The 26,846-nt window shown below is 37.3% G+C and overlaps 1 protein-coding gene across 2 annotated transcripts in view; it reads left to right on the top strand.

Moving 5' to 3' along the window:
• Positions 1–26,636, top strand: part of LOC126475109 (alanine aminotransferase 1-like) — a 66,960-nt gene extending 40,324 nt beyond the window's left edge. The window contains exons 7-12 of one of the 2 annotated variants that reach the window (XM_050102692.1): positions 396–475; positions 17,172–17,292; positions 17,428–17,549; positions 23,508–23,693; positions 26,011–26,159; positions 26,507–26,636. In XM_050102692.1, coding sequence (XP_049958649.1) covers positions 396–475; positions 17,172–17,292; positions 17,428–17,549; positions 23,508–23,693; positions 26,011–26,159; positions 26,507–26,597 — 749 coding nt within the window. In that variant the 3' untranslated portion in view covers positions 26,598–26,636. The remainder of the gene's footprint in view (positions 1–395; positions 476–17,171; positions 17,293–17,427; positions 17,550–23,507; positions 23,694–26,010; positions 26,160–26,506) is intronic. The other variant, XM_050102693.1, reaches the window with a different exon arrangement.
• Positions 26,637–26,846: the final 210 nt, after the last annotated feature.

Raw genomic sequence — 26,846 nt, forward strand, 5'->3', positions numbered from 1 at the left:
GATAAAGAAGTATATTGGGATTTCATATTTATTCCTGGAGTGTGTTGCATTCCTAGGGATTGAAATGCTAGGGACTGGGAAGAGACTGGGGGGGAAAACTCAAGCAATGAGTGCTGGGGTTTAAGCCTCTTTGTTTGTTGCTTCAGTTATTATAATAACACAGCTAGTAGCTGTGGCATCTTGAGTCAAAAAAGACCATTTCGGTTTGACATTGAAAAACTGCCAAGTCCTTAAAAATGAGAAGATCATTTAACTCTCGGCAGATCATCTTATCTTTCGAAGACGGATGCAGTGTGGGGACTAATTGCTGTTTTCAGTGCACTCATTATGAAAGTTTTGTTAATTCGATTTCCAAAGTACTTGTTTTATAATAAATTGTACTTTCCTTGTTACAGGGCAAGTCCTTTCAAGAAATAACATTGAAGAGATAATTAAATTTGCGTATCAGGAGAGATTATTTATTTTAGCTGATGAGGTAAGTTTTTCAAAATTCTATTTTCACATTACCCAAAGTTATTAATCACAATATAAGCCATAATAACAGTGAAGAAAGGAAATTCCAAGCTTATTATTGTGGTTAGGTTGAGCCTTCTTACATTTTAGACTTAGAGGCATCCAAAATCATTACGTAAATAATGTAGGATGCTAGAATGGTCTTCTTTAGGAAAACTGGTACAGTATGTAGTGCTTTATTCATTTTATTGTATTCACAGTCATGTCACTAAGTTATCAATACTGAATTTGACAGATGTAATACAGTTTGATACAACAATACAGTTTAGACAAACATTATTTGGTTTTGTAGACAGCTATCCAGTCTATTTCTCAAATAGCACATCTGAAATTTTCCAAGTAAAATGTTTACTAGATGACTATTTAAGGAAAAATTAGATGGTTATCCTTGGATTCTGGGAACTTGTTGTATTATTAGCAACTATCTTATAAGCTGATTGGTAAAGGAGAGGTATGTTGGAAATGGACGGGCACTGGCATACAAATGGTCCATTTATTTCAATGAAGTTTACCTATTACAGGGAGGTTATACAACAAATTAACATACCCTTGGAATGTTGCATAATTTCATATTGTTTCTCCACAAGTTTAATAAAAACAACAGATACACATAACAGATGCTTTAGTCCTCAATAATAAATTTTCCTTCACTATTTACAACAGTCTACCAATGCTGGATAACTTTTAAATTCCACAACTGTAGAAATAACATGATTTTAAGGCAAAGAACTCATTGATCCATGTTCACACAATGCATGTCAGCAATTATGGTTACACCTTGGGGAAGCAATTCTTAGTACACTACATGGTTGCTGTTCCTCCATATGCATAATGTTATCTTTTGTGAATGCACACAGGTCTTTGCATAGTGAGTTGTTTCTTTCTTTGGGCTCATTCATTCCTTTTCATCTATTCCTTTCTTTTCCTTATGTTAGCATAAAGACACAATTTCTTGTCACCAGTAATGAGACTGGTCAGTGTTCTTCATGAGCCAATTAATGACTAGCAAGCAGAGATGCACATATCACCACCCGATGATTTTTGTAATTTTAGTTTAAAGCATGTGGTACCGATATCCAATTTTTGAACCTTCCCCATTGCATGCAAATGTCACATGATGGTGAAATGACCACAGTTCATCACATTTTCCACTTCTTAAGTACACTGATGTGGATAATTGAGGATTAGTGTGTTCAAACAATCTTCATCAAACGCCAAATGTCTTCCTGAACATGGAGAGTCACTAATGTCAAAACAATTCTCCTTAAAACTAGAAAACCATTTTCTTCCTGTGCTCTGTGCAATGGTGTTATCCCCATACATGGTGCAAATGTTTCTGGCTGCTTCCACTGCTGTTACCCCTCTACTGATATCAAACAGAAAAATATGTCAGAAATTTTCCAGTATCTCTACTTGGCACTTCTTTTTCTAGTGTCCACAGCTCCACTCACTATCTCGAAATGACAAAGTGTAAAATCAAATAGCAACAGTGAACTACAAATAAAAAATTACAAATGATAAATAAACCCAAAGCAATCTGAATACCAATGTGCAAACTGCAAACACTATGATAATTCAAATGGCTCTGAGCACTGTGGGACTTAAACTTCTGAGGTCATCAGTCCCCTAGAACTTAGAGCTACTTAAACCTAACTAACCTAAGGATATCACACACACCCATGCTTGAGGCAGGATTTGAACCTGTGACCGTAGCGGTTGCACGGTTCCAGACTGTAGCGCTCGGCCACCCCGGCCGGCAAAACACTATGAACTTATGCACCAACCTAATAAAATGCCAAAGGTAATGTTTTGATGGGAGACTGTACAAATATGCAGAGATGGACCAATGTAAATGATGGTCCAGCTATCATGTCTGGACCAGATACATCTCACCACTAATGCAGCTGAAATTGGCGTTCATAAAAAGTTCCCTCTCTCAGCACATGAAAACAAAACCCTTATGTTACATGGGACACATAACTTACGTCTATCAGCAGAGAATGGAAAGTATAATATTTTGATCCCAGTTCAATTAATGGAGGTCATGTTTACATACAATTTCCATCTACAGAAAGAAAACAGACTACAATAATTATCTCTATATGTGCAAAAGGGTACAGAGTTTGCACACTAAAGGGGCCTACACATTAAATCTACACATACATAAGAAATCACTTAGTACTCATGACTCTTACCAGATGAGTCTACACTCTCAGGTGAAGATGGGAGGTAATAATGTAACAAATATATGGTGGCTGCATCTAACTATTTGTTCACACAAAGGTGCACTAATACAGGCAACATTATTTCACATATGCGGGTAGGCGACTTGCGGAAAAGCATATAAGTCCTCATGAGCACACACACTGCACCATTTATCAGGCTTTGGAGGTTGCCAGACTGCTGTCCTGGGTAGTATCAGTGTTGGTGTAGTTAAGAAATGATGACTGGTGTTGTACCTGGAATAACTGTCTGGGTATGAGGGCAGCGAAAGCTCAGTTATTTAAAGCAGGTAGGCCCACAGCTTCTGCATGAAAATGCAAGTAGCTAGCAATGCTCATGCTGCATAGTCGCACAAATCCAACTTACCAGTGCATGGTGTGCTGACTGCTCATACACCTATCTGAGAACACTGTGCAGCAAGCCATTATGTTCTGTTGGCGTGCAATTACACGCTGCACAAATCACTCATCGATGGTGTCTCAGTGTCCGTGCAGGAAGTGTTCTTCATGTTAAAGGCTTCTGGCCACACTTTCTGCCTGGAAAACCCACATAAGGCAAAGAGTTGGACAAAGAGAGAATCCGTGTCACATTAGGGTGCTTGCTACATACAAACGGTTCAGCATCTTCTGTAACGTTCTGTCAGCTGCTTGCCCAGAAAACGAGCAAGCACGTATGTTGTGGTGCATTTCACCACAATACTAATCAGAGTATTTTTCAGCAGAGATGGTTGCCCATACATTAGCCTTCATCTTTTACAGTTAACAATTGTTGGGAATTATACCAAATTCAATTCTTGCATTACCCAACTAAGACAGTTCAAGTTCTCTTCTTTAGGACGTGATTTGTGTCAGCTCAAAGGAAAGTCATAACATGGACAGTTCATCATGATACATGTGGATCATTGTCAAGGAGAAGCAGTCAATTGATTTTATGTAATTTACCTTTCATTATCATTTACATTTCCTGAAGATGTAGATGAGTGTACAACACAAATATTGTACAGGAAGATGGCATCCAAATGTCACCAAAGAGGCTGTTGATATGCTACGAGATTTCTGCCTTTCTATACAAATATTCAAAGAAGGAATTCTCAGGTATCTCGCAGAATGAAAGTGTGAAATTGGAGTGATATTATGGCATGAGATCAAACTGCCATAAGATACTTTGATGCAACAAGTATCTTCTGTTATACACTGCTAATATATCATATTCCCCCACTGCTGTTGCTGGTGAAAGCAGAATGTGTAATTACAGGGCCAGCACTCATTTGTGGGTGCTGCATTTCTGATGGAAACACCAGAATTGTTTGCTTTTGCACTTGCACATACAGTACTTACATATTGCATTCCATTTTGACCTCTCACACACAGATTTTTATTATGCAAAAGAGAATACTCAAGATAATGAAAAAATGCCTCACCTCCACTACTAAACATGTTTCAGGAGCTATAACCCTAAAACAACAGCCCAGCAGGGATTTTGTTGCCCCGCTGGTGGCAATGCTGGCAGAAAGTATTAATCCCCTCCACTGTGAAGCCTCTGTTTGCACAAGTAGCACATGCTTGTTAGATGACACAATATAGTATACTGAATGAACGTGTTTCAAGTGGAAAGGGGAAATCCATGAATTCTAGTCACCAAAGAGCATTCATGTACGAGTCATATGTGCATACAGAATCAGCACACGTGTTAAGGAGATTCTTTCAAGAGGAATTTCCTAATGTTCAAGTTCATAATCAGAGTACAATTAATTAATAAACAAATTTTGTGAAATGGGAAGTGTTTTTGACAGGAAACATAGTCAGCTGATACATTATCCAAAGAAGCAGCTCTGGATACATTGTGCATGCTGTGGAAAGGTCTCCTAGAAAATCTGTCTCAGCAAATGGCAATTTCCTATGGCTCTGTTCAAATGCCTATAAAGAAATAGAAGTTATAGCCCTGTAAAATAACTACAGTGCAAGAACTTAAAACAGGTGATGCTGCAAAAAGGCTGTGGTTTTCTGAATGGATTTTGAACAGAGTGCATGACAGAGAATGTATCCTAAGTGAATACATTATTTCACAAAATAACCATTACTGGAGTTCTGAAAAGCCTAACATAATACACGAGGTATGATGCATAATCAAAAAATAGGAATGTGGTGTGCTGTTACCACAAAGAGAATATTAGACCCATTTTTTTTCCAGGAAGCAAACGGTGAAAGACGTGTGGAAAACATTTTGCAGTCGTTTTTGGCCAATTAACTGAGAGAACATCCTTCTGTGACCCATCAGTAGAACTCTGTGACTGCACATACCACCAACTTCTCATTACAGGAAATTCATGATGTACTTCAACATATGGCCTCTTAATTCCCCCATTTTAACCCTCTGTGGGTTTTTTATCTCTGGGGAAGAGGGGGCCATTTAAGAGAAAGTATACAAATCAAATCCACACACTTTATGTTAACTTAAAACTAACCAACATTTGTCAAGAAAAATTGCTGCCATTTCTCAGAGGTAACTGCAGAGTGTAATCAGCAATTTTCTAAGTAGGTTTGAACAATGAATGGAGGCAGTTACAGCATCTCTTTGCTTAATATAGATGAGTAATTTACTTTTCTTCTTAAGTGTTTCAACAAACTGTACCTGCACAACAGGCACAGCAGCCAGCCTCATGGGTCAGCCGCATGCTGCAAAAAAGGTTGCACTAATTGTTGATCACCATGTATATAGCCTGCCAGTGCCTTTTATGTATATTCAAAATATAGTGTGTTTTCTTCATTAAAATTTATACATTTTTGCAAAGAAATTGATATCCACCATCAACAAGCCTGTCACTTCAATTATGTATCTATAATTAGTCAATGGCTATGTAAAGGACAGACTAATGTAAGAGACAAGGGAGTTCTTTTATACAAGGAGCTATCCAAAATTCAGCGGCAAACTAAAACTGTTAGTTGTGAATAATTGCTTCCATACAGCTGAAGATTTTATGAATGCTAGTCTAAAATAACCAAGTAAAAAGTTTTCTTAAACATCATTAGTTTTTAGCTAATTTATTTCATTCTATATATGTAATTGTTCTTTTTTATCATTATAAGTCAATTATAATATTTGTACAAATTTAAACTGTGACTTGTCCTATGACCATGTGTAGCATGAGCCACGATTTATGGATCAATAAAAATAGAATTGAATGATCTGCACCTAGACAGGACAGGACAACACAGTATAATCTGCTGTAGATATCAAGATCTAGACTCACCTGCATGTTGTTTGCAGCTACTTCAGTGGGGGGCCCAGAGAAAGGGAGAGGGTGACTGAAAGAGAAAAGGTTAAATGAGAAGAAAGTGGAGATGTAGAGAGAGAGAGAGAGAGAGAGAGAGGGATGGGGGAGGGAGAGAGAGAGAGAGAGAGAGAGAGAGAGAGAGAGAGAGAGAGACTGGCAGTCACAACAGCAATCACAAAGAACAGTAATAAAGTATTATATTCAACAGTCTTAATTGCACAGAACACTTTTATTCATAAGTGGTGACCAGTTTCTACTTGATGTAGATCATCTATGAACCAACTATTTAATGAGCAGTAGTATAATAAAACAAAGTTAAAAGCAAATTGTACAGTGTTATACCCAGTGATGACTTGTGGATACCATGGCACAGAGCAGGAACTGTCGTGACCACCCACTCATGTTGACTACCGACTATTCGGCGATGTCATGGAAGTAAATAGCAGATGCCAGACCATTGCCTGTCGCCCTGTAGCATCTTTAGCCAATAGGATATAACAATGTGACTTTTTCAGACAGCATCAATTTAAATCTCAACACTATGCTGGTATGATTATTTTCATATTATAACACTTCTATCGGAAAGTGATACAAAATGTTAAAAAAGAAGCTCCACATGTCTAGAATCAATAATAATAATAAAATCTATATGAGCAATGGTTAAGAGGGAAACCAGAAAATCAAAAGCATACATCTTGGAATTTTTGCTCACTTCCCAACATATTTACTCCTTAATGTTTTTTGTTGATGATAATAAAAAATCAGCTTTAGCTGAACTGCAAGTTACAGTATGTATGACACACACACACACACACACACACACACACACACACACACACACACACACACACACACACACACACATGTAGACTTCATCTCTTTGTTCAGGGTCCAGAATAGGGTCGTGTACTCTGATAGGAAGAAATTATATAAACACAGCTTAAACAAAATATCCATGTATTATAATTTCTTTTGATCACACACACAGAAAAAATAAAATCTCATACAGCCGTTAATCTGTTCCATTAACAACAGTTGCTATTTGCGTTAAACATTGGCTGATTTCCTCACCCATAAGGTGGATAGTCTACTATTCCCTTCACTACACTGCTTTTTGATATGAATGGCATACACGAAACTAGCAAATACTGAAAAGTTTGAGGCAATAATAACATTTAATTTTTCTCAGATTTTCATAGATTCCAGTAAATGAAACTGGAATACAGATGTAGTCTCACTTGGGAATATGTTCATTTTTCCCAAGGATAGTAAAAGAATGTGAGGTAATGAAAATAGGGATGACATACTATCTACATTACTTAAGGAGTTAATAAAACCAATAGCAGTTCAACTGGCCAGGGGACCATTCCTGAACTTTTCAAAATTACTGAGATACAACCAGTGTATAAGAAGGGAGCAATCACAGACATAAATTATTACAGGTCACTCTCATCGACTTCAGTACTCCACAACCTCTTAAACAACTCACTGTTTGGGTTCTCAAAAGAGAGGTCCACAACCACAACAATGGCAGTAGCAACTTTTATCTATTAAATGCTAAACAAACTGGATAAAAGAAACAAAGTCATCAGGACATTTCTAGATTTGTCTAAAGCCTTTGATCCTATGAACCATGCAGTACTATTATCCAGATTAGAGACTTACAGTATAAGAGGAGTAGCACTCTACTTCTTAAGTTAGTACTTCCAAGACAGAAGATAGTGTACTAAACTATGTTATAAGAACAAAAGTAAAATCCTAACAGTAAAAACAGCACATGAATCTCCTAAATGTGGAGTCCCTCAGGGAAGTATTCTTGGCCTCTTTTTCTTTATTGCATGACATAACATGGTCGCAAAACTCAAAGCTAGTGAACTATGCTGATGACACATCATTTATTAGCTTGGGTCACACTCATCAGCAAAGCAATAAAGAGAACTCTGTGCCGATCACAAAATATCTAACAATGAATAAAATTACACAGAACGAAGACAAGACTCTTGTAATAAAGTTCTTGTTTAATTATAACCAGTCTCATACTGAATCATTGTGTACAGGTGAAACAACCAATAAACCTATGTTTTTAGGCTTTGTGATTGACAACATCTAACATGGAAAGAACACAACAGCTACACCTGTAAAACGATTAGCAGCTATGTTTACATACTGAAACATCTGTTGAGTATAATAAATCCTATTGTCCTTAGACAATTGCATTTGCTCCTCCACCAACCACAGTCTAAATGGATAAGACATTCAGGCGTCAAAAGAGAGCATTGAGGCTAATTGACAATATAAGTAAATGTTACTCCCGAAGGGACTACTTCAAAAATTATAATTTACTGACTGTGTATTCATTGCATGTCCTTAAGATTATTATGTTTGTAAAAGAGAATGATGAACTGAGGATAATGAAAAGACACACTCATAATACACAAATCAGATGTGATTATCACAGGGTGATGACTAACAAAACAGCTACACATCAAGGTGCACTTGAAGCTGTAAGACAATTCTATAATAGGTTACCAAATAATACAAAGGAGCTCCATGGCCATCATTTTAAAATAAAATTGAAACAATTGTTAATCAAAAACGTTTACACTCATTCAAATAATTCTAAGCTCTGTTATTGACAATTTTAGTTTAGTATGCCTGAGTACAAAATGTTGGTGAATGTTTATATAATAGTATATAATATGCTACTTGTTGTATATATTCATTACATGTATGGCATGATATCTTTGTAAATGTACAAAAACTGATGATATACAAGACTGTAAAGTTATTACAGACAAATAAATGCTATTATTATTATTATTATTATTATTATTATTATTACACTGAGGTGACAAAAGCCGTAGAATAACTCATAATATAGTGTTGGACCTCCTTTTGCCCGGCATAGTGCAGCAACTCGACATGGGATGGACTTGACAAGTTGATGGAAGACCCCTGCATAAATATTGATCACACTGTCTCCATAGTTGTGCATAATTGTGAAATTGTTGCTGGTACAAGATTTCTGTTTGCAAACTGACATTTTGAATATGTCCCATATATGTTTAATGGGATTCATGTCAGGCAGTCTGCGTGGCTAGACCATTTGCTTGAACTGTCCAGAATGTTCTTCGAACCAATCATGAACAATTGTGGCCCGGTGGCATGGCACATTCTCATGGGAGCATGCAGTCCATCAGTGGCTGCAAATGGTCGCCAAATGTAACTATTTCCAATAAATAATCAATTCAGTTGGAGCAGAGGACCCAGTCCATTCCACATAAACACAGCCCACACCGTTACGGAGCCACCACCACCTTGCACAGTGCCTTGTTGACAACTTGGGTCCATGGCTCCCTGGGGTCTACAACACACCCGAACCCTACTAGTTTGTACCAACTGAAATCAGGACTCATCTGGCCAGGCCACAGTTTTCCAGTCATCTAGGGTACAACCGACGTGGTAACAAGCCCAGGAGAGGCACTACAAGAGATGTCATGCTGCTAGCAAAAGGAACTCATCTCAGCCATCTGCTGCCATTGACCATTAACACCAGATTTCACTACATTGTCCTAAAGGATATGTTTATCGCATGTTCACATTAATTTCTGCAATTATTTAATGCAGTGTTGCTTGTCTATTAACACTGACAACTCTACTCAAACACTGCTGCTCACATTCAATTAGTGAAGGTTGTCGGCCACTGCATTGTCTGCGGTGAGAGGTAATGCACGAAATTTGGTATTCTGAGCACACTCTTGAGACTTTGGATATCAGAATATTGAATTCCCAATCAGTTTCTGAAATAGAATGTCCCACACATCTAGCTCCGACTACAATACCTCATTCAAAGTCTGTTAATTCCCATCGTGTGGCCATAATCATGTAAAAAACCTTTTCACATTAAGCAGCTGAGTACAAATGACAGCTCCACCAATGCACTGCCCTTTAACACCTTGTGTACATTGCCATCTCTTGTCACCTAATCATATTATTCCCAGCTACAGCTAACTGAGGCTTGCACTCATCAGCTGTACTGCAAACAGTGTTCACACTGATTCACTCCTGCACTCTCCTTTTTCTGTAATGGTTTTTCTTTTGTCATTTCTTGCAGATGGTGATAGTAACTCTGGATTTCTTATCACTAATACATTTAACTGTTCCCTCAAACAGCATCTTCATCAAAGACCAAATCTCAGTTTCCCAATTGGGGTTCTGTTGCCATATTAACTTTTATTTTATTTCTTTTAATAACTGTTGTTGGAATATAATACTTAAAGTTGTAGCTTTTATATTCTTTGCCTCCAAATATTACAAAAAACATTGGTCCTTACACTAACTATTAAATTAATCCCTGTCAAACTCAGGATTTGATGCTTTTGAATATCTCTGGACATTTGAAGCTACAATTTGAATTAAATTAATTATTATGATTTTTTGAATTTTGTTGCACAATCTCTACTTGCATGCAAAATTAGGCAGATTGTATGCTTGGCTCCACAGAGGAGAGTATGGGTGCTCCACATTCTGGTGTCCTGTGCTGTCTTGAATATATATCGATCAGACAAATTCACTTGCTTTGCCACAAAATTCATACTTTCCCCATTTTTGTTCACTGATGGTTTACGGCATCACATTCCGGGGCAGCTCATCACTGGGTTGGAAAGTGTTCACTCCTCAGGAACGTCACATAAAGATAATGTTGTACATATTTGTGTATTTACTACCATGCAAAGTTAACTGTCAACAATCCTAAAACAGTAATATTAATAAATATAATACTAGAAGCAAGTGTACACACAGTAATACTGAAGAGAAGATCAGGACTCCTATCTTCTCTTCAGTACTGCTGTGTGTACACTTGGTATTAGTATTTTTCCTACTAAAAGTCCTATATCATGTATTGATATTCATGACATGCTCTACACATTATTTAACTAATGACAAATGTAATGCTGTGGCTTAAACTATTTTAACCCTTATCCGTGGACAAGATCCACGACTGAAACCAGGTGATATTTGGGTTTAAAATAAATGCGCCTGATAGTCAAACATGTATTTTATACATTTCTTGAAATCCCATTGGCCCTTGGTTGTCGATCCATTTTCCTGGTTTCCTTAGATGCTTCAGTACATCGACATCAGCTGAAGCTACATTTCATATGTTTTTGAGAGTTTTTTCCTATTGATGGGCTGCCTTGTACCTCAGTTTCTGATAATGGGCCACAGTTTGTTTCTTATATCTTTCAATTGATTTGTTCTCATCACAGCATTCGTCATGTTACAGTTCTGCCATTCCACCCTCAATCAAGTGGTAAGGTGGAATAACTGATGCATGTGTTCAAATCCAAATGAAAAAGTTTGTTGTGGATTCTTCACTGGACAATGCCCTTCTCTGTTTTTTGACTATGGGGGAGTAGAGACTGGCTGAGTTGCTTCACAGCTTGCAGCCACATGCGCTCCTCCACTTTCTGTGGCCTGTGCCAAACTTGCCCTGGTCAGGTTTGTCCGGCTGCATCACACCAGGATTGCCAGTGTGGACGCAAGGGTTTGGTCACTGGCCCAAGTGGATACTGGCCACTGTTGTCCACTGCCAGGGATGCCATCATGGGACATCCGTATGGCTGATGGGCTAGTCATGCATCACTTTGATCAGATGCACTCCTATTTGCTGCTAGAAGCTGCCAGGTCACAGGTGAGGTCCCTGTCATTGCAGCCTGCCCCGCCGCCCCCTGCCTCGAGCCTTTCATCACCTGCTTTGGATGTGCCCCATCCCAATGGCTGCCTCCTCCATGTGCAACACCCTGACATTCTAGCTTCCCAGTACCAGGCACTTGCACTGCCTCTGGCCTCAGGTCTGTTGCCACAGCCTACTATTCCATTCGGGCTGTGTCCACCATCCCCTCGTCATCATCACCTCAGCCATCATTGCTGGTGGGTCCAGCCCCATCTCCTCCACACTGGCACCTACCTGCTGCTGCTGCTGCTGCTGCTGATGATGATGATGATGATGCAGAGACAGCGATGGCACCCTCCTCCCCGGTGCTGCCATCAGGTGCTGCACAAGCTCACCGACCTCGGGGGTGCCTGCATCTCTGTGCATTCCGGCCCTATGCTCCAGTGCCCACCCAGTACGTTGTCCCATCCCGCCTTGCCCCCACTGTGGCACCGGCTGCCGCCATTCCAGATCTGATGGGTGCATCTCTCATTGGGCCACTGGCATCTCCTCCATCACCTGGGTGCCCTCGTCACACAAGGGACACGTGTGGTATACCCTGTTACTAGTGCATGTGGCTACGAGTGCGCTGAGTGTAGTTTTATGGCATGAGTGTTTTTAAATCAAATGCCAACTGTATCAGTGTGGGCCAGTCATTAGAGGCCAGCTGTAGGAAGCATACACATGGCAGGGTTCCGACATGCTGCCTACTGGCAACTTGCACCTATATACACAAAGAGGAGAGCTGACTTACTCTCACTGTGTTCTTTTCGTTTGCATCAGTTGTTCTGTGTATCATTTACGTTGCACCTTCTGTGTGATTCTTTTGTCTTGTTATGTGTGGAGCCGCGAGAGATTTATTTTTGTTATTGTTCAGAGGTTTATGAATAAAGCCATCTGTGTGTTACTTGGGTTGGCTTCGTGTATTCTTGGTTAATCAGATGTTCAGGTACTTTTGACCTCTTCAATGTTTAAAGTAATATAGTGTTTATACTTTTGAAATATCAAAAATCTAATCACCAAGTGATAGCAGACAAAAACACAGAAAGACATAAAAATTTTAGTTTTTTGAACCAGGGACTGCTACTTCTGGCTGAATCAAAGAAAGACTTAGAGGCTAAAAGAACTGCCAAGCTTTATAATGCAGGGAAAGCTGAAGGGGAAGTTGTCCATGACAAAAAATCAAGGAAGACATAGCAGCCAAATAGAGACATCTTGCCTACTTAGTCTCCCCTGATTAATTGACTATGTACAATGACAGTTCAAAAAATTAGTTTTACAGGGTGTTGTTGTTGTAGTTGTTGTTGTTGTTGTTGTTGTGGTCTTCAGTCCTGAGACTGGTTTGATGGAGCTCTCCATGCTACTCTATCCTGTGCAAGCTGCTTCATCTCCCAGTACTTACTGCTGCCTACATCCTACTGAATCTGCATAGTGTATTCGTCTCTTGGTCTCCCTCTATGAGTTTTACCCTCCACACTGCCCTCCAATACAAAAGTGCTGATCCTTTGATGCCTCAAAACATCTCCTACCAACCGATTCCTTCTTCTAGTAAAGTTGTACCACAAATTCCTCTTCTCCCCAATTCTATTCAGTACCTCTTCATTACTTGTGTGATCTATGCATCTAATCTTCAGCATTCTTCTGTAGCACAACATTTTGAAAGCTTCTATTCTCTTCTTGTCTGAACTATTTATCATCCACGTTTCACACCCATACATGGCTACACTCCATACAAATACTCTCAGAAATGACTTCCTGACACTTAAATCTATACTCGATGTTAACAAATTTCTCTTCTTCAGAAACGCTTTCCTTGACATAGCTAGTTTACATTTTATATCCTCCCTACTTCAACCATCATCAGTTATTTTGCTCACCAAATAGCAAAACTCATCTACTACTTTAAGTGTCTCATTTCCTAATCTATTCCCTCAGCATCACCCGAGTTAACTCGACTACATTCCATTATCCTCATTTTGCGTTTGTTCATATTCAGCTTATAGCCTCCCTTCAAGACACTGTCCATTCTGTTCAACTGCTCTTCCAGGCCCTTTGTTGTCTCTGACAGAATTATGATGTCATCTGCAAACCTCAACGTTTTTATTTCATCTCCATGGATTTTAGTTTCTACTCCAAACTTTTCTTTTGTTTCCTTTACTGCTTGCTCAATGTATAGATTGAATAACATGGGGATAGGATACATCCCTGTTTCACTCCCTTCCCAACTGTTGCTTCCCTTTCATGCCCCTCGACTCTTATAACTGCCATCTGGTTTCTGTACAAATTGTAAATAACCTTTCGCTCCCTGTATTTTACCCCTGCCACCTTCAGAATTTGAAAGAGAGTATTCCAGTCAACATTGTCAAAAGCTTTCTCTAAGTCTACAAATGCTAGAAACGTAGGTTTGCCTTTTCTTAATCTATTTTCTAATATAAGTTGTAGGGTCAGTATTGCCTCACATGTTACAATATTTCAACGGAATCCAAACTGATCTTCCCTGAGGTTGGCTTCTACCAATTTTTCCTTTCGTCTGTAGAGAATTCGTGTAAGTATTTTGCAACTGTGAAATATTAAACTGATAGTTCGGTAATTTTCACACCTATCAACACCTGCTTTCTTTGGGATTCTTCTTGAAGTCTGAAGGTATTTCATCTGTCTCATACAGCTTGCTCACCAGATGGTAGAGTTTTGTCAGGGCTGGCTCTCCTAAGGCTATCAGTAGTTCTAATGGAATGTTGTCTACTCTTGTGGTCTCGTTTTGACTTAGATCTTCCAGTGCTCTGTCAAACTCTTCAGCTCTCTCTTAATATTGCTCTCAAGTACATTGCCCTTGTATAGACCCTCTATAAACTCCTTCCACCTTTCTGCTTTCCCTTCCTTGCTTAGAACTGGTTTTCCATCTGAGCTCTTGATATTCATACAAGTGGTTCTCTTTTCTCCAAACGTATCTTTAATTATCCTGTAGGTAGTTTCTGTCTTACCCCTAGTGATATATGCCTGTACATCCTTACATTTGTCCTCTAGCTATCCTGGCTTAGCCATTTTGCACTTCCTGTCAATCTCATTTTTGAGACGTTTGTATTCCTTTTCGCCTGCTTCATTCACAACATTTTTATATTTTCTCCTTTCATCAATTAAATTCAACATCTGTTCCGTCAACCAAAGATTTCTACTAGCCCTCGTCTTTTTACCTACTTGATCCTCTGCTGCCTTCACTATTTCATCTCTCAAAACTACCCATTCTTCTTCTACTGTATTTCTTTCCCCCTGTTTTTGTCACTCATTCCCTAATGCTCTCTCTGAAACTCTCTTTACCCTCTGGCTCTTTCATTTTATCCAGGTCCCATCTCCTTAAATTCCCACCTTTTTGCAATTTCTTCAGTTTTAATCTACAGTTCTTAACCAATAGATTGTGGTCAGAATCCACATCTGCCCCTGGAAATGTCTTACAATTTAAAACCTGGTTCCTAAATCTCTGTCTTACCATTATATAATCTATCTGAAACCTTCCTGTGTCTCCACGCCTTTTCCACATACGCAACCTTCTTTCATGATTCTTAAACCCTCTGTTAGCTATGATTAAGTTATGGTCTGTGTAAAATTCTACCAGGCGGATTCCTCTTTCATTCCTTACCCCCATTCCATATTCACCTACTACTTTTCCTTCTTTTCCTTTTCCTACTATCGAATTACAGTCCCCCATGACAACTAAATTTTTGTCTCCATTCACTATCTGAATAATTTATTTTATCTCATCATACATTTCTTCAATCTCTTCTTCATCTGTGAAGCTAGTTGGAATATAAACTTGTGCTACTATGGTAGGCATGGGCTTCTTTTCTGTCTTTGCTACAATAATGTGTTCACTATGCTGTTCATAGTAGCTTACCCACACTCCTTTTTTTTTATTCATTATTAAACCTACTCCTGCATTACCCCTATTTGATTTTATAGTTATAACCTGTATTCACCTGACCAGAAGTCTTGTTCCTCCTGCCACCAAACTTTACTAATTCCCACTATATCCTACTTTAACCTATCTATTACCCTTTTTAAGTTTTCTAACCTACCTGCCTGATTAAGGGACCTGACATTCCACACTCCAATATTTAGAACACCAGTTTTGTTTCTGCTGATAACGATGTGCTCCTGCATACTCCCCGCCCAGAGATCCAAATAGGGGACTATTTTAGCCCCAGAATATTTTACCCACGAGGACGCCATCATCATTTAACCATACAGTAAAGCTGCATGCCCTCAGGAAAAATTGCGGCTGTAGTTTCCCTTGCTTTCAGCTGTTCGCAGTACCAGCACAGCAAGGCCATTTTGGTTGATGTTACAGGGCCAAATCAGTCAATCATCCAGACTGTTGCACCTGCAACTACTGAAAAGGCTGCTGCCCCTCTTCAGGAACCACACATTTGTCTGGCCTCTCAACAGATACCCCTCTGTTGTGGTTGCACCTACGCCATGGCTATCTGTATTGCTGAGGCACGCAAGCCTCCCCACCTACGGCAAGGTCCATGGTTAATGGGAGTTTTACTGGGTACAACATAAAAAAAACTAAGGAGTAAAGGTAAAAATTGCAATATTATGGTACAGTTCTTGATATGCACTGCCGGAAAGGTTGCACTTCAATAAATTGAAGTGATAAATAAAATGTTTTTTACTGGTTACAACATAAAAAAAACTAAAGAGTAAAGGTAACAATTGCAATATTATGCTGCCTGAATATTACTAATGTCAGTGTCTGTTAAATTTATACAAAACAGAAGTGCACTAAGATGGAACATGGTACAGTTTTTGATATGTACTGCTGGAATGGTTGCATTACTATAAATTGAAGTGATAAATAAAATATTTTTACTGGGTACAACATAAAAACCTAAGTAGTAAAGGTAACAATTGCAATATTATGTTGGCTGAATACACTGTGCTAGGACTGTAGCCCTTCAGCTTGACTGGAGTGAGAAGTTGTGCACTGTGGAGTGTATGAAGAAGGAAAGGTGGAGAGTAGGAGGGATGGTTGGTATCCATTGATACAAAACAAACATCATGAATAAATTTCCTGAGATAAATGTGATTCCAGTTTTAATGTTTTTGTTGCGAGGCTCTGATTCATGAATTTTCAAAATATTCACAGCAGTTTACATGTGTTAAATCATATTTCAGATGTAAGAAGAAACACAGTATATAACTACCGTCAGTGTCTGTTAAATTTAAACTAAATATGAGTGCACTAAGATGGAACATGGAACAGTTCTTGATATGCACTGCTGGAATGGTTGCATTACAATAAATTAAAGTGATAAATAAAATGTTTTTTGTGATAATGATGATAACGACCATGAATTCTCATTTTACATGACATTCTTCAGTACAGATACCTGTGTGAAAAAACATCACTTTTCTTTGCAGTTGCAGTTGTAATTTGTTTTTCCTTAGGTGTACCAGGACAATGTGTATGCAGAAGAGAGCAAATTCTATTCATTTAAGAAGGTTATGATGGAAATGGGACCACCTTATAGTGAGATGGAGATGGCCTCTTTCATGTCAGCATCGAAAGGTAAAATGTTTATTCTGATTGATATAGTGATGTTATTGTTGTTTTTCCTTGGTTTCTAATAGTGAAAGGATAAAATAATACCTCAACTAACTTTAACAGTGTCAGTGTTGTTAGGGTATGTTTTGTTTATTACAGGATACTTGGGAGAGTGTGGACTACGAGGAGGATACTGTGAGCTGATCAACCTAGAGCCAGATGTGAAAGCAATGTGCATGAAAAGTTTTACTGTCATGTCATGTCCTACTGTCCCAGGACAGGTACTCTCCCTGACTTAAAAAGTTTCTGAATGCTGTAAGATTATATTTTGCAGTAATTTCATGTTGAACCTTTTTTCTAATTTTTTATGTACAATAATACATTTTCATGAGAGGCTATTTCATTCCACAGAACCCTGAAGTGAGTATCTTTATGCAATCCCCTGCAGGAAGTAGACACATAAATGGGCATAAAATGCCTAACTCACATTCATTTGTAGATATTAGCCCCTCAATGAGCTATTACACATAAATGTAGGTGTTGCATCTAGTTAGGTACTTTACACATTATAGTTTGTTGCTGGTATTTATCTTCTTATTGCTTACATTTAGGAAGATTTTGTGAGATATGCCAAATGTGGCAATTATTTTAAAAATGTATCACATGCGTAACTAAAAATGGATTTCGTATGTTCATCCTTTCGTTACTGTATGTGGTGTATTTTATGTATCAACTTCACAAAGAAAAAGTAAGTCTGGCCAATACTTACCTTCAGACTGCACTATAAGGAATTGCAAACATCTTTTGTTGCCACACACTAGTGAAACCAAGAGATTCACACAGTAAAACTTCTGCTTCCACACATTTACTATCTACAGTCTTAACACAACACCAACAGATGACATAAGAGTCTTTATTCCCCAACAACTTTTATGTATCACTCTTTAATCTGTTTTAGTCACTTCTACAGATGGGAATGGAGTGGAGCGATGCATAGGTGATTTATGCATTATAAGTAAAGCTTTATAAAATTCACTGTACTTTTATTTAGCACTTCAACAAAGTGTCATTCAACAGTTTGTTAGTCTCAATTTTACATCAACAACTTTCAGATTTATGGTGGCATAGATTTACTTTTACAAATTAATATGCAAATAGTAAAAAAATGTAAACTTGCTAAATAAAATCAAAATAAGAGAAAATAAAACACACATTTTATGTAAGCAGCATAAATAGTTCGCTTCCACAGTATTACGAGCACAATTTTTTTGACAGTAATTGTTACTGAAGCAATAGTTAATTATATTATATCAGGTGGTAGGACGAGACAATGTTCCTAAAAATTCGACAAAAAGACCAATTGAGAGTCAGCCAACGAATAAGATTTTATTACTATCGGACAGTCATGGGCGAAACTGTGCATCATTGCTAAATGAATTTTTGAAACCCAAGTACTACACATCATCTGTTGTTAAACCAAATGCATGCCTCAGTGGTGTAGTTGAAGGGGCATCAGATCTTACTAGTGATTTCAATTTGGACGATGCAGTTATTATCCTTGCAGGAATAAATGACATTCGTAAGAAAAACAACTTTATTCCAGACTTAGAAAAGTTGACTGCAGCACTTGATCATACAAAGCTATTGTTATGTACCGTTCCCTACTGTTATGACAAGCCAGAAGTCAACGAAACAGTGTACAGATTTAATGAATATATAATGAATTTGTCATCTAATTTTGTTAATGTGAAAGTAATTGATGTCAATTTATTCTTGCAAAGGCCTGATTACACTAATCATGGACTACACCTGAACAAAACAGGAAAGCTCAGACTGTGCAAGAACATTGCTTCATCAGTATCAAACCCATGGAAACGGTGTGATGTAGTAAAAACACTTACAACCAGCTCTGCAAGAAAGGTCAGATTTTGTACCGGTACTGTAGAAACCAATTCATGCCAAGATAGACAGGGAACCAATGTGAATACAAGAAACAGATGTATAGCTGTGTCTCACCCTGTCACTGCCAATGACATATTAATACCATATGATGAAGTTCCACCCAAAGAACCTCAAGGACTGGAAAATAATTCCGATGCAGTATCTCCAAGGATAAAAGGTAATCCCCGATTTTCTACGAGAGAAAGAAGAATTCCAAAAAGAAACAGTGATTTTTTATGGCCAGCACCCACCCGACCTCGCCAACGACATCTAGTGAACAAATCTCCATCTGCGACATAGGTCTTAATGTATCCAACACAGTTTTGAGTGCAACGGGGACTAACGGTGTTAATGGACAAGCAGACCAGCAGAAGGACAGTAGAGGTAGCTATAAGAATCTTATTATTCTTCATCAAAATATCAGAAGTCTCAAAAGTAAATTAGAGTTTTTATCTGTAAATTTAGGGGACATGGACACTGTTGACCGTCCTCATGTTTTATGCCTTACTGAGCATCATGTAACAGTTGGAATTGATGGGCTGCAGCTTGATGGGTATGATCTAGCTACTCATTACTGCAGAACAAGTAAGGAGAAAGGTGGTGCTGTAATTTATATAGACAGTAAAATCATTTATAAATCTTTAGATCTAAGTAAGTATTGTGTAGATCAACATTTTGAAGTTTGCGGGACTGAAATTTCTGCAAAGGACATGTTACTTACTGTGCTTGCAATTTACAGAGCTCCAGCAGGGAAGTTTTGCATCTTTATGAATAAGTTAGAATCTCTTTTGACCAAATTGTTCTCTAAAACTAGAAATTTAATAATTGTAGGTGACTTTAATGTCAACTTCTTAACTGATAACAACCTCAAAACTGACCTGGACCACTTAATGAATTCTTACAACTTGGCTGCGATGGTTACCTGGCCCACTAGAGTTACAGAAAATTGCAAGAGCCTTCTAGATAATATTTTCATTGACAAGAATAGAGTCAACAGTGCTAGTGTGAGCAAAGTAATTTATGGCCTGTCTGACCATGATGGACAACTTCTGAAAGTAAATAACATCAGTTTGTGCAATAAAATCTCCCACACCTATAGGTCCTATAGATGTATAAACACTGAAACTGTGTCTGCCTTTAACGACTATTTGTCACAGATAGATTGGGAGCCAGTGTACAGCACATCAGATGTTAATGATAAATTTAACCTTTTTTTAAATGAATTTATATCTGTATTTGAAATGGCTTTCCCAAAAAAAACTGTCAGAAAGAACAATGAGGTTTCTTCCAGTAAACCATGGATTACTGGAGGTATAAAAATTTCTTGCAGGACTAAGAGGGAGTTACATGCCTCACTAAGAGTATCAAATGATCCCCTTGAAATGTCTCATTTTAAGTTATATTGTAAAATTTTAAAAAGGGTGATAAACAAATCCAAGAGCCTGTATATTAAGTCTGAAATTGATAAATCTGAGAACAAAATAAAAGCAGTTTGGAATGTTATAAAGAGAGAGTGTGGCAAGAGTAACAAGAATGTTAATACCACAGAGATAAGCTATAAGGATGAGGTTATTCATAATCCTGTAACAGTTTCCAATATATTCAACAATCACTTCATAACTGCAGCAGAACAAGTAGGTTGTAACGGTTCCTTAAATGCTGCTATGCATTTATTACACAGAGCTAACCCTAACACGTATGACCCAATTTGTATTGCCCCAGTTACTATTACTGAAGTTAAAAATACCATCAAGGCCTTAAAAAATAAAAATTCCACTGGTATTGACAACATTTCACCAAAAATACTGAAGCATTGTAGTGACCACATATGTCAAGTCCTGTGTCACATTTTTAATGAGTCTATCCAGCAAGGTGTTGTCCCAGAGAGATTAAAGCTTGCCGTTGTGAAACCACTTTTCAAGAAGGGTGACAAAACTAATTTATCTAACTACCGTCCAATATCACTACTAAGTAGTTTCTCAAAAGTATTAGAGAAACTAATGTATACAAGAATTGTAGAACATCTTAACAGCCACAACATACTCAACAGAAACCAGTTTGGTTTTCAAAAAGGTAGATCAACTGAGCAGGCTATTTTTTCTCTCACAAATGAAATTTTAGAGTCAATAAATAATAAAATGTCACCTATTGGAATTTTTTGTGACTTGTCTAAGGCCTTTGACTGTGTGGACCACAACATTCTCTTACATAAGGCTAATTTTTATGGCTTGCGAGGTAGCATTGGTAGATGGATAGAATCATATCTGCAAAACAGAAAACAGAAGGTGATAATTAATGGTGCCAATGATAGTCCCATTTCTTCTGATTGGGGCACATTAAAGTGTGGTGTGCCTCAGGGGTCCATCCTAGGACCTTTGCTTTTCCTTATCTTCATCAATGATCTCCCACTTTGCACAGACACCGAGTGTAAATTTACTCTTTTTGCCGATGACACCACTATTCTGCTTGAAAGTCGAACTAACAGTGACCTAGAAAATAAATGTAATGCTGTACTCGTTGACATCCTACACTGGTTTAAGTGCAACGGACTAACTCTAAACATTCAGAAAACTCAGTATATGCAATTTCACACATCTCAACAAGAAAATGAAGTATGCCACTTAAACTGTGGTAACCAAAATATACTACACTGTGAATCATCTAAGTTCTTGGGCATTCTAATTGATGGCAAGCTGAACTGGTCTGAGCATATCTTAGACCTACATAGAAGGCTCAGTGTGGCAACTTATGCTCTGCGTGTAATCACCCCCATTGGTGATGAGGACGCTACTAAAGCTGCCTACTTTGGTTATTTTCATTCTATCATGTCGTATGGCATAATATTTTGGGGCAACAAGCCTTTAGCCAAAAAAATATTTACTGCACAGAAGAGAGCTGTTAGAATCATGAGTGGTGTTCATCCAAGATATTCTTGCAGAAGTCTGTTTCATAAGTTACAAATATTAACACTTACCTCTCAATTCATATTTTCTTTGATGATTTTTGTTTCTAACAACCTATCTCTTTTTAAAACTAATAGTGAATGTCATGATCATAATACTAGGTCTAAAAATGATCTACACAGGGATCTGAAACATTTAAGTCTTGTTCAGAAAGGTGTTCATTATTCAGCCACAAAAATTTTCAACTCCCTTCCATCAGGTATTAAAGATCACATTAATGTCTTACCTACTTTTAAATGTAAATTGAGAGAATACCTAATGGTAAATTCCTTCTATTCTCTTGATGAGTATCTACAGATAAAGCAATGATTTTTTATACTGATAAAAATTTGTTTGCTATAGATCACATTAAGTGTTTAATTTGGAAAATGTTCTATATTTCCTTTTTAGGTATTTGTTTTATATTACTTGAGCTATACCTTTGATTTGATTTTAACCTACAAACTTATTCATAATCTTATGGTACATTTTTGTCATTTTATATATGTGTATTATTTGTTTAATTTGGAAAATGTACTATATTTCCTTTTTAGGTATTGTTTTATATTACTTGAGCTATACCTTTGATTTGATTTTAACCTACAAATTTATTCATAATCTTATGGTACATTTTTGTCATTTTATATATGTGTATTATATCTGTTGTATGTAATCATGACTCATTCCACATCCTTGTGATTTATCACAATACGGATTAATTGAATACGAAATAAATAAATAAATAAATAAATATGTAATGGTCACAAAATGTAACAAATTTTATGACATATTTCTGTAAAATGTGAATATGTCAGTTTTTAATGTTATCTGACAAGTATGTAGATTTCTGTACATGAAATCTTTTACCCAACCCTAGTTATTTCATAACAATTTTTTAAATATTAACTTCAGAGGTAAAACAGAACTGTAAGGGTGAATATCATGGCACTTTACCAGGTGCAGTCATAAAGGAAGTAGTACGCTCTCTCTTTCCAGTCTATGAATGGACTGGTCCAGCCCATTATAAGAAGACCTACAATTTAACATGAACTTCACATTATGGTGTGACTAGGAATTTTTCACATAAATATCCTTTCCACAGGTAAAATAACTGAGATGTGAAAGAAAAAATGGTGAGACTGACAGCATCTTGAACTTTACATCTTTGGATTTTTAGTCTGACATGTACCCACTAAGTCACCAAATGACATTTTAGTGTCTGTTGGACTTCAACAATGGATTACTCATTTCATTTAAAATTATAATCATATTTCATAAGTTGTATTGGTGTAGCGACTTTTTTGTCTTAGAAGTAAGAAATTCATTTGTATATATAATTTTTATGTGTGTTTATAGGTTGCAATTGATTGTGTAGTCAAACCACCGCAGCCAGGTGATCCCTCATACGAACAGTTTACTGCCGAAAAGGAGTCTATTTTAAACTCACTCAGTGTAAGAGCAAAGACAGTTGTAAACGTGTTCAACAGTCTAGAGGGGATGTCCTGCAACAAAGTGCAAGGTGCCATGTATGCATTCCCACAGGTACAACTTCAACAACATTCTTGTAAAATGTGTGGATGTTACAAATATGTATATGTTATATGATGCAAATGGGAAACATGTTCTATAGTGTCCAACCAAAATATGAGGGAAGACACCCCATATCAGACTGTTCATTCTTTTTTTTTTTTGTTGGAATAAGTGCTTGCCCAGGTTTGGAAACACAGTAGAATGCTTCTGTTAATATGTTGAATGCCACAAGCATCAGTGACAGACTTTTAATTGCCAGGCCAGGCCATAGCATTAGGCGTGAGGCTGTGTTGTGGCTGTCAGCGAGTACATGGCTTCAGGCATAAGGCTCTGCTGTGACCGTCAGCAGCCACGTGGCAGTCGACATGTTAAATGTCTCTGTGCAGCATACCAATCAGTTACATATCAGTGGAGTGGCCTTTCCCCAATTTTGTCCATTGTTTCCAACCTGTTGTCATAGTAACAATAACAATAATATGCCCAGTGTTATAAAAACCATTTCAAGTGAAAGTCATGTTACATTGTTGGTTTGAAAATGAGTGAGGAAGCAATTGGAGGCCCATCACAGATGTTACCTACAATTCTTCAAAGGCCAATAGTTGAAATACATTGTAGAGTATGCATCCACTGTCATAGGTGCCCAGTGCGGAGCACAAAGCACTGTTGTAAGGAAGTCAGAGCTTGCTATCTTTTGCTGTTTCATTCCCTGTTGCAGCCTGTTGTCTGCTTAATGCAGACAGCTTTCTCCATCCCTTTTCACCCCCATTCAGACAGCAGTAATGTTTCTTTATGCTGCAGTAAAACAGCCATTTCATATTTCTATTCTTTTTGACAAGAATGACTTTATTTATTTATCAAATAAAAACTTTCGTCATCATCATCATCATCATCATCACCACCATGTCCAGTTTGGTTAAGGCATCCTTACATGTTCCAATATCAAGTAGATTGCAGTTTATCTTTCTATCTCTTTTTAGGACACCCAACATTCCTTTTTCCTTCAGGTGTATATTATTTTAGGTATTCATTCTTTTTGCATTCTTCAATTGTATTCATGCCATTTCTTTCTGTACTCTCCTATTTTATGAAGTATGCTTTTGACAGACAGTTCATTACTTATTTCACTATTTTTTATCTGATCTATAATTTTGTAACCAGCTAGAGGTCTTAGGAGTCTCATCTGCTAGCTCAATCCTCCTCCTTCGACTGGCATTTAGAGTCCAAGTCTCTGACCGATACATTAGAACTGCACTGCTATCACATTATAAAATTTTAGTACTGTCTCTTTTCTAACTTTTTTGAAGATAGTGCGATTTATAGTACCTACACACTGCTGGAATTCTTGCAGTTTTTACTCTTGATCATTGGTGTGTGATATATGAGACTTCACATCCCAGGTGTTTAAAAGTATTTACTTGCTCTAGTGGCTTATAATCAATTATTATTTTTGCTCTTAAAGGCTCTTCACCCTGGAATGCCATTATCTTGGTTTTACTTTTAAATATTGTAATATTAAAATCATTTGCCACCTTGTGCAAGAGCCAAATTGCTCTATTTAATTTATCTTCTGAGTGCACTAAGATTATCTGATCATTTGCAAACAGGAACGTATTTATAACTTTATTATTAAGCTTATAATGGTGCACTGCTTTATTCTGCCATGTATTTATGACATCTATGTATATATTAAATAATTTAGGTGATAATGGACACCTTTGTCTCACTCCTTGACAGATGTTTCTCACAGACTCCTTCTTTGTGCTTTGATTTTGTTGTGTATATATACACTTTTGAATTACACTTTTTTTTTTGCGTAAAAAGCTTTTAATGCCTATACTGCAATTTTGAACACAATGACTAGTTTTGGTTGTTTTCTACAACCCTCTTCAAATCATTCAGGTCATAAAGAAGCAGTGAACATGCATTGAAAAATATCGTTGTTAACTGCATTCATGCAATGACATGAATTTGTATTATGGGCCAACAGACCGACTGTATGTAGTCAAAGACTTCATGTGATTGAGCTAAGTTGCAAGCCATAATCTCACAAAAGCTGAAACCAACAGTAAAAATCACTACATACCCCTGATCTGCACTTCTACAGCAGCTATTATAGAGAATAAATGCAATGGGAACAAAAACTGTCAGCTGTTCCATAGCATGGCTTACAAAGGAGTGATCCAGCATAGCATGCAATATAGCCATCTTTATAAAAATACAAACAAGTCAAAGATTAAAAGTAAAATGCCAAAAGTCCAATGTGCCTGGCAAGGCACATCAAGAGTCAGTTTATTTATTATACATGACCTGCTGTCAATTTTTATTTCAGTTACATCTTCCTCCCAATGCTATAAAGGAAGCTAAACAAAATAATTTACCACCCGATGCTTTCTATGCATTGGGATTATTGGAGGATACTGGTATCACTGTTGTACCAGGATCAGAATTTGGACAAAAACCAGGGACATATCATTTCAGGTATGAAGTATAATATTGACTTGAATGTTGATTGTAAATTATGTATGTGGAAAGAGGGAAGTATTCAGCTCCCAGTCACTTAAACAACTACAACCACAGTGTGGATGCTACACCAGATTAAAAATGTAGCTGATAAGAGTATAAATGATTTAAAGGCAAAAACCACCTAGTCAAAGATTCAGAGTGACTGACATTTCATACTTTTCAGTACCTGTAAAATTTTTTTGTTCCTGTTCCTCAGTTTTATTCTCATCTTTTATTCATCATTTTAGAACTGAACTACTTCATTATTTTATTCATATGTCACATATTGTTGAAAGATAACTCTAATAACTCTTTTTTTCCAGAACTACAATTTTGCCTCAGCATAACAAACTGAAGAGTATGATGAACAAAATCAAGGCTTATCATGATAAATTCATGCAGAAGTATGGATAACACATAAATTTCAGAAAACTAATCACAAGTTTGACTGGATGAGGAGTTTTAATTATCACCATATTTGTCTTCTCTTCCTCTGTGATGGAAAATTAAATGTATTTAAAAATATACAGTACTTCCTAAAGAGACTGTAAAATGAATGTTACACCCAATCCATCATTTTTCATATGCTTTCTTTGTATCCAAGTTTTTGACAGGGGCATAAGACCTCTAATACAAATTATGGAAGGAGTAAAAGTAACCAAT

This window comes from Schistocerca serialis, chromosome 4, assembly GCF_023864345.2.
Source record: "Schistocerca serialis cubense isolate TAMUIC-IGC-003099 chromosome 4, iqSchSeri2.2, whole genome shotgun sequence".
Taxonomy (NCBI): Eukaryota; Metazoa; Arthropoda; class Insecta; order Orthoptera; family Acrididae; genus Schistocerca; species Schistocerca serialis.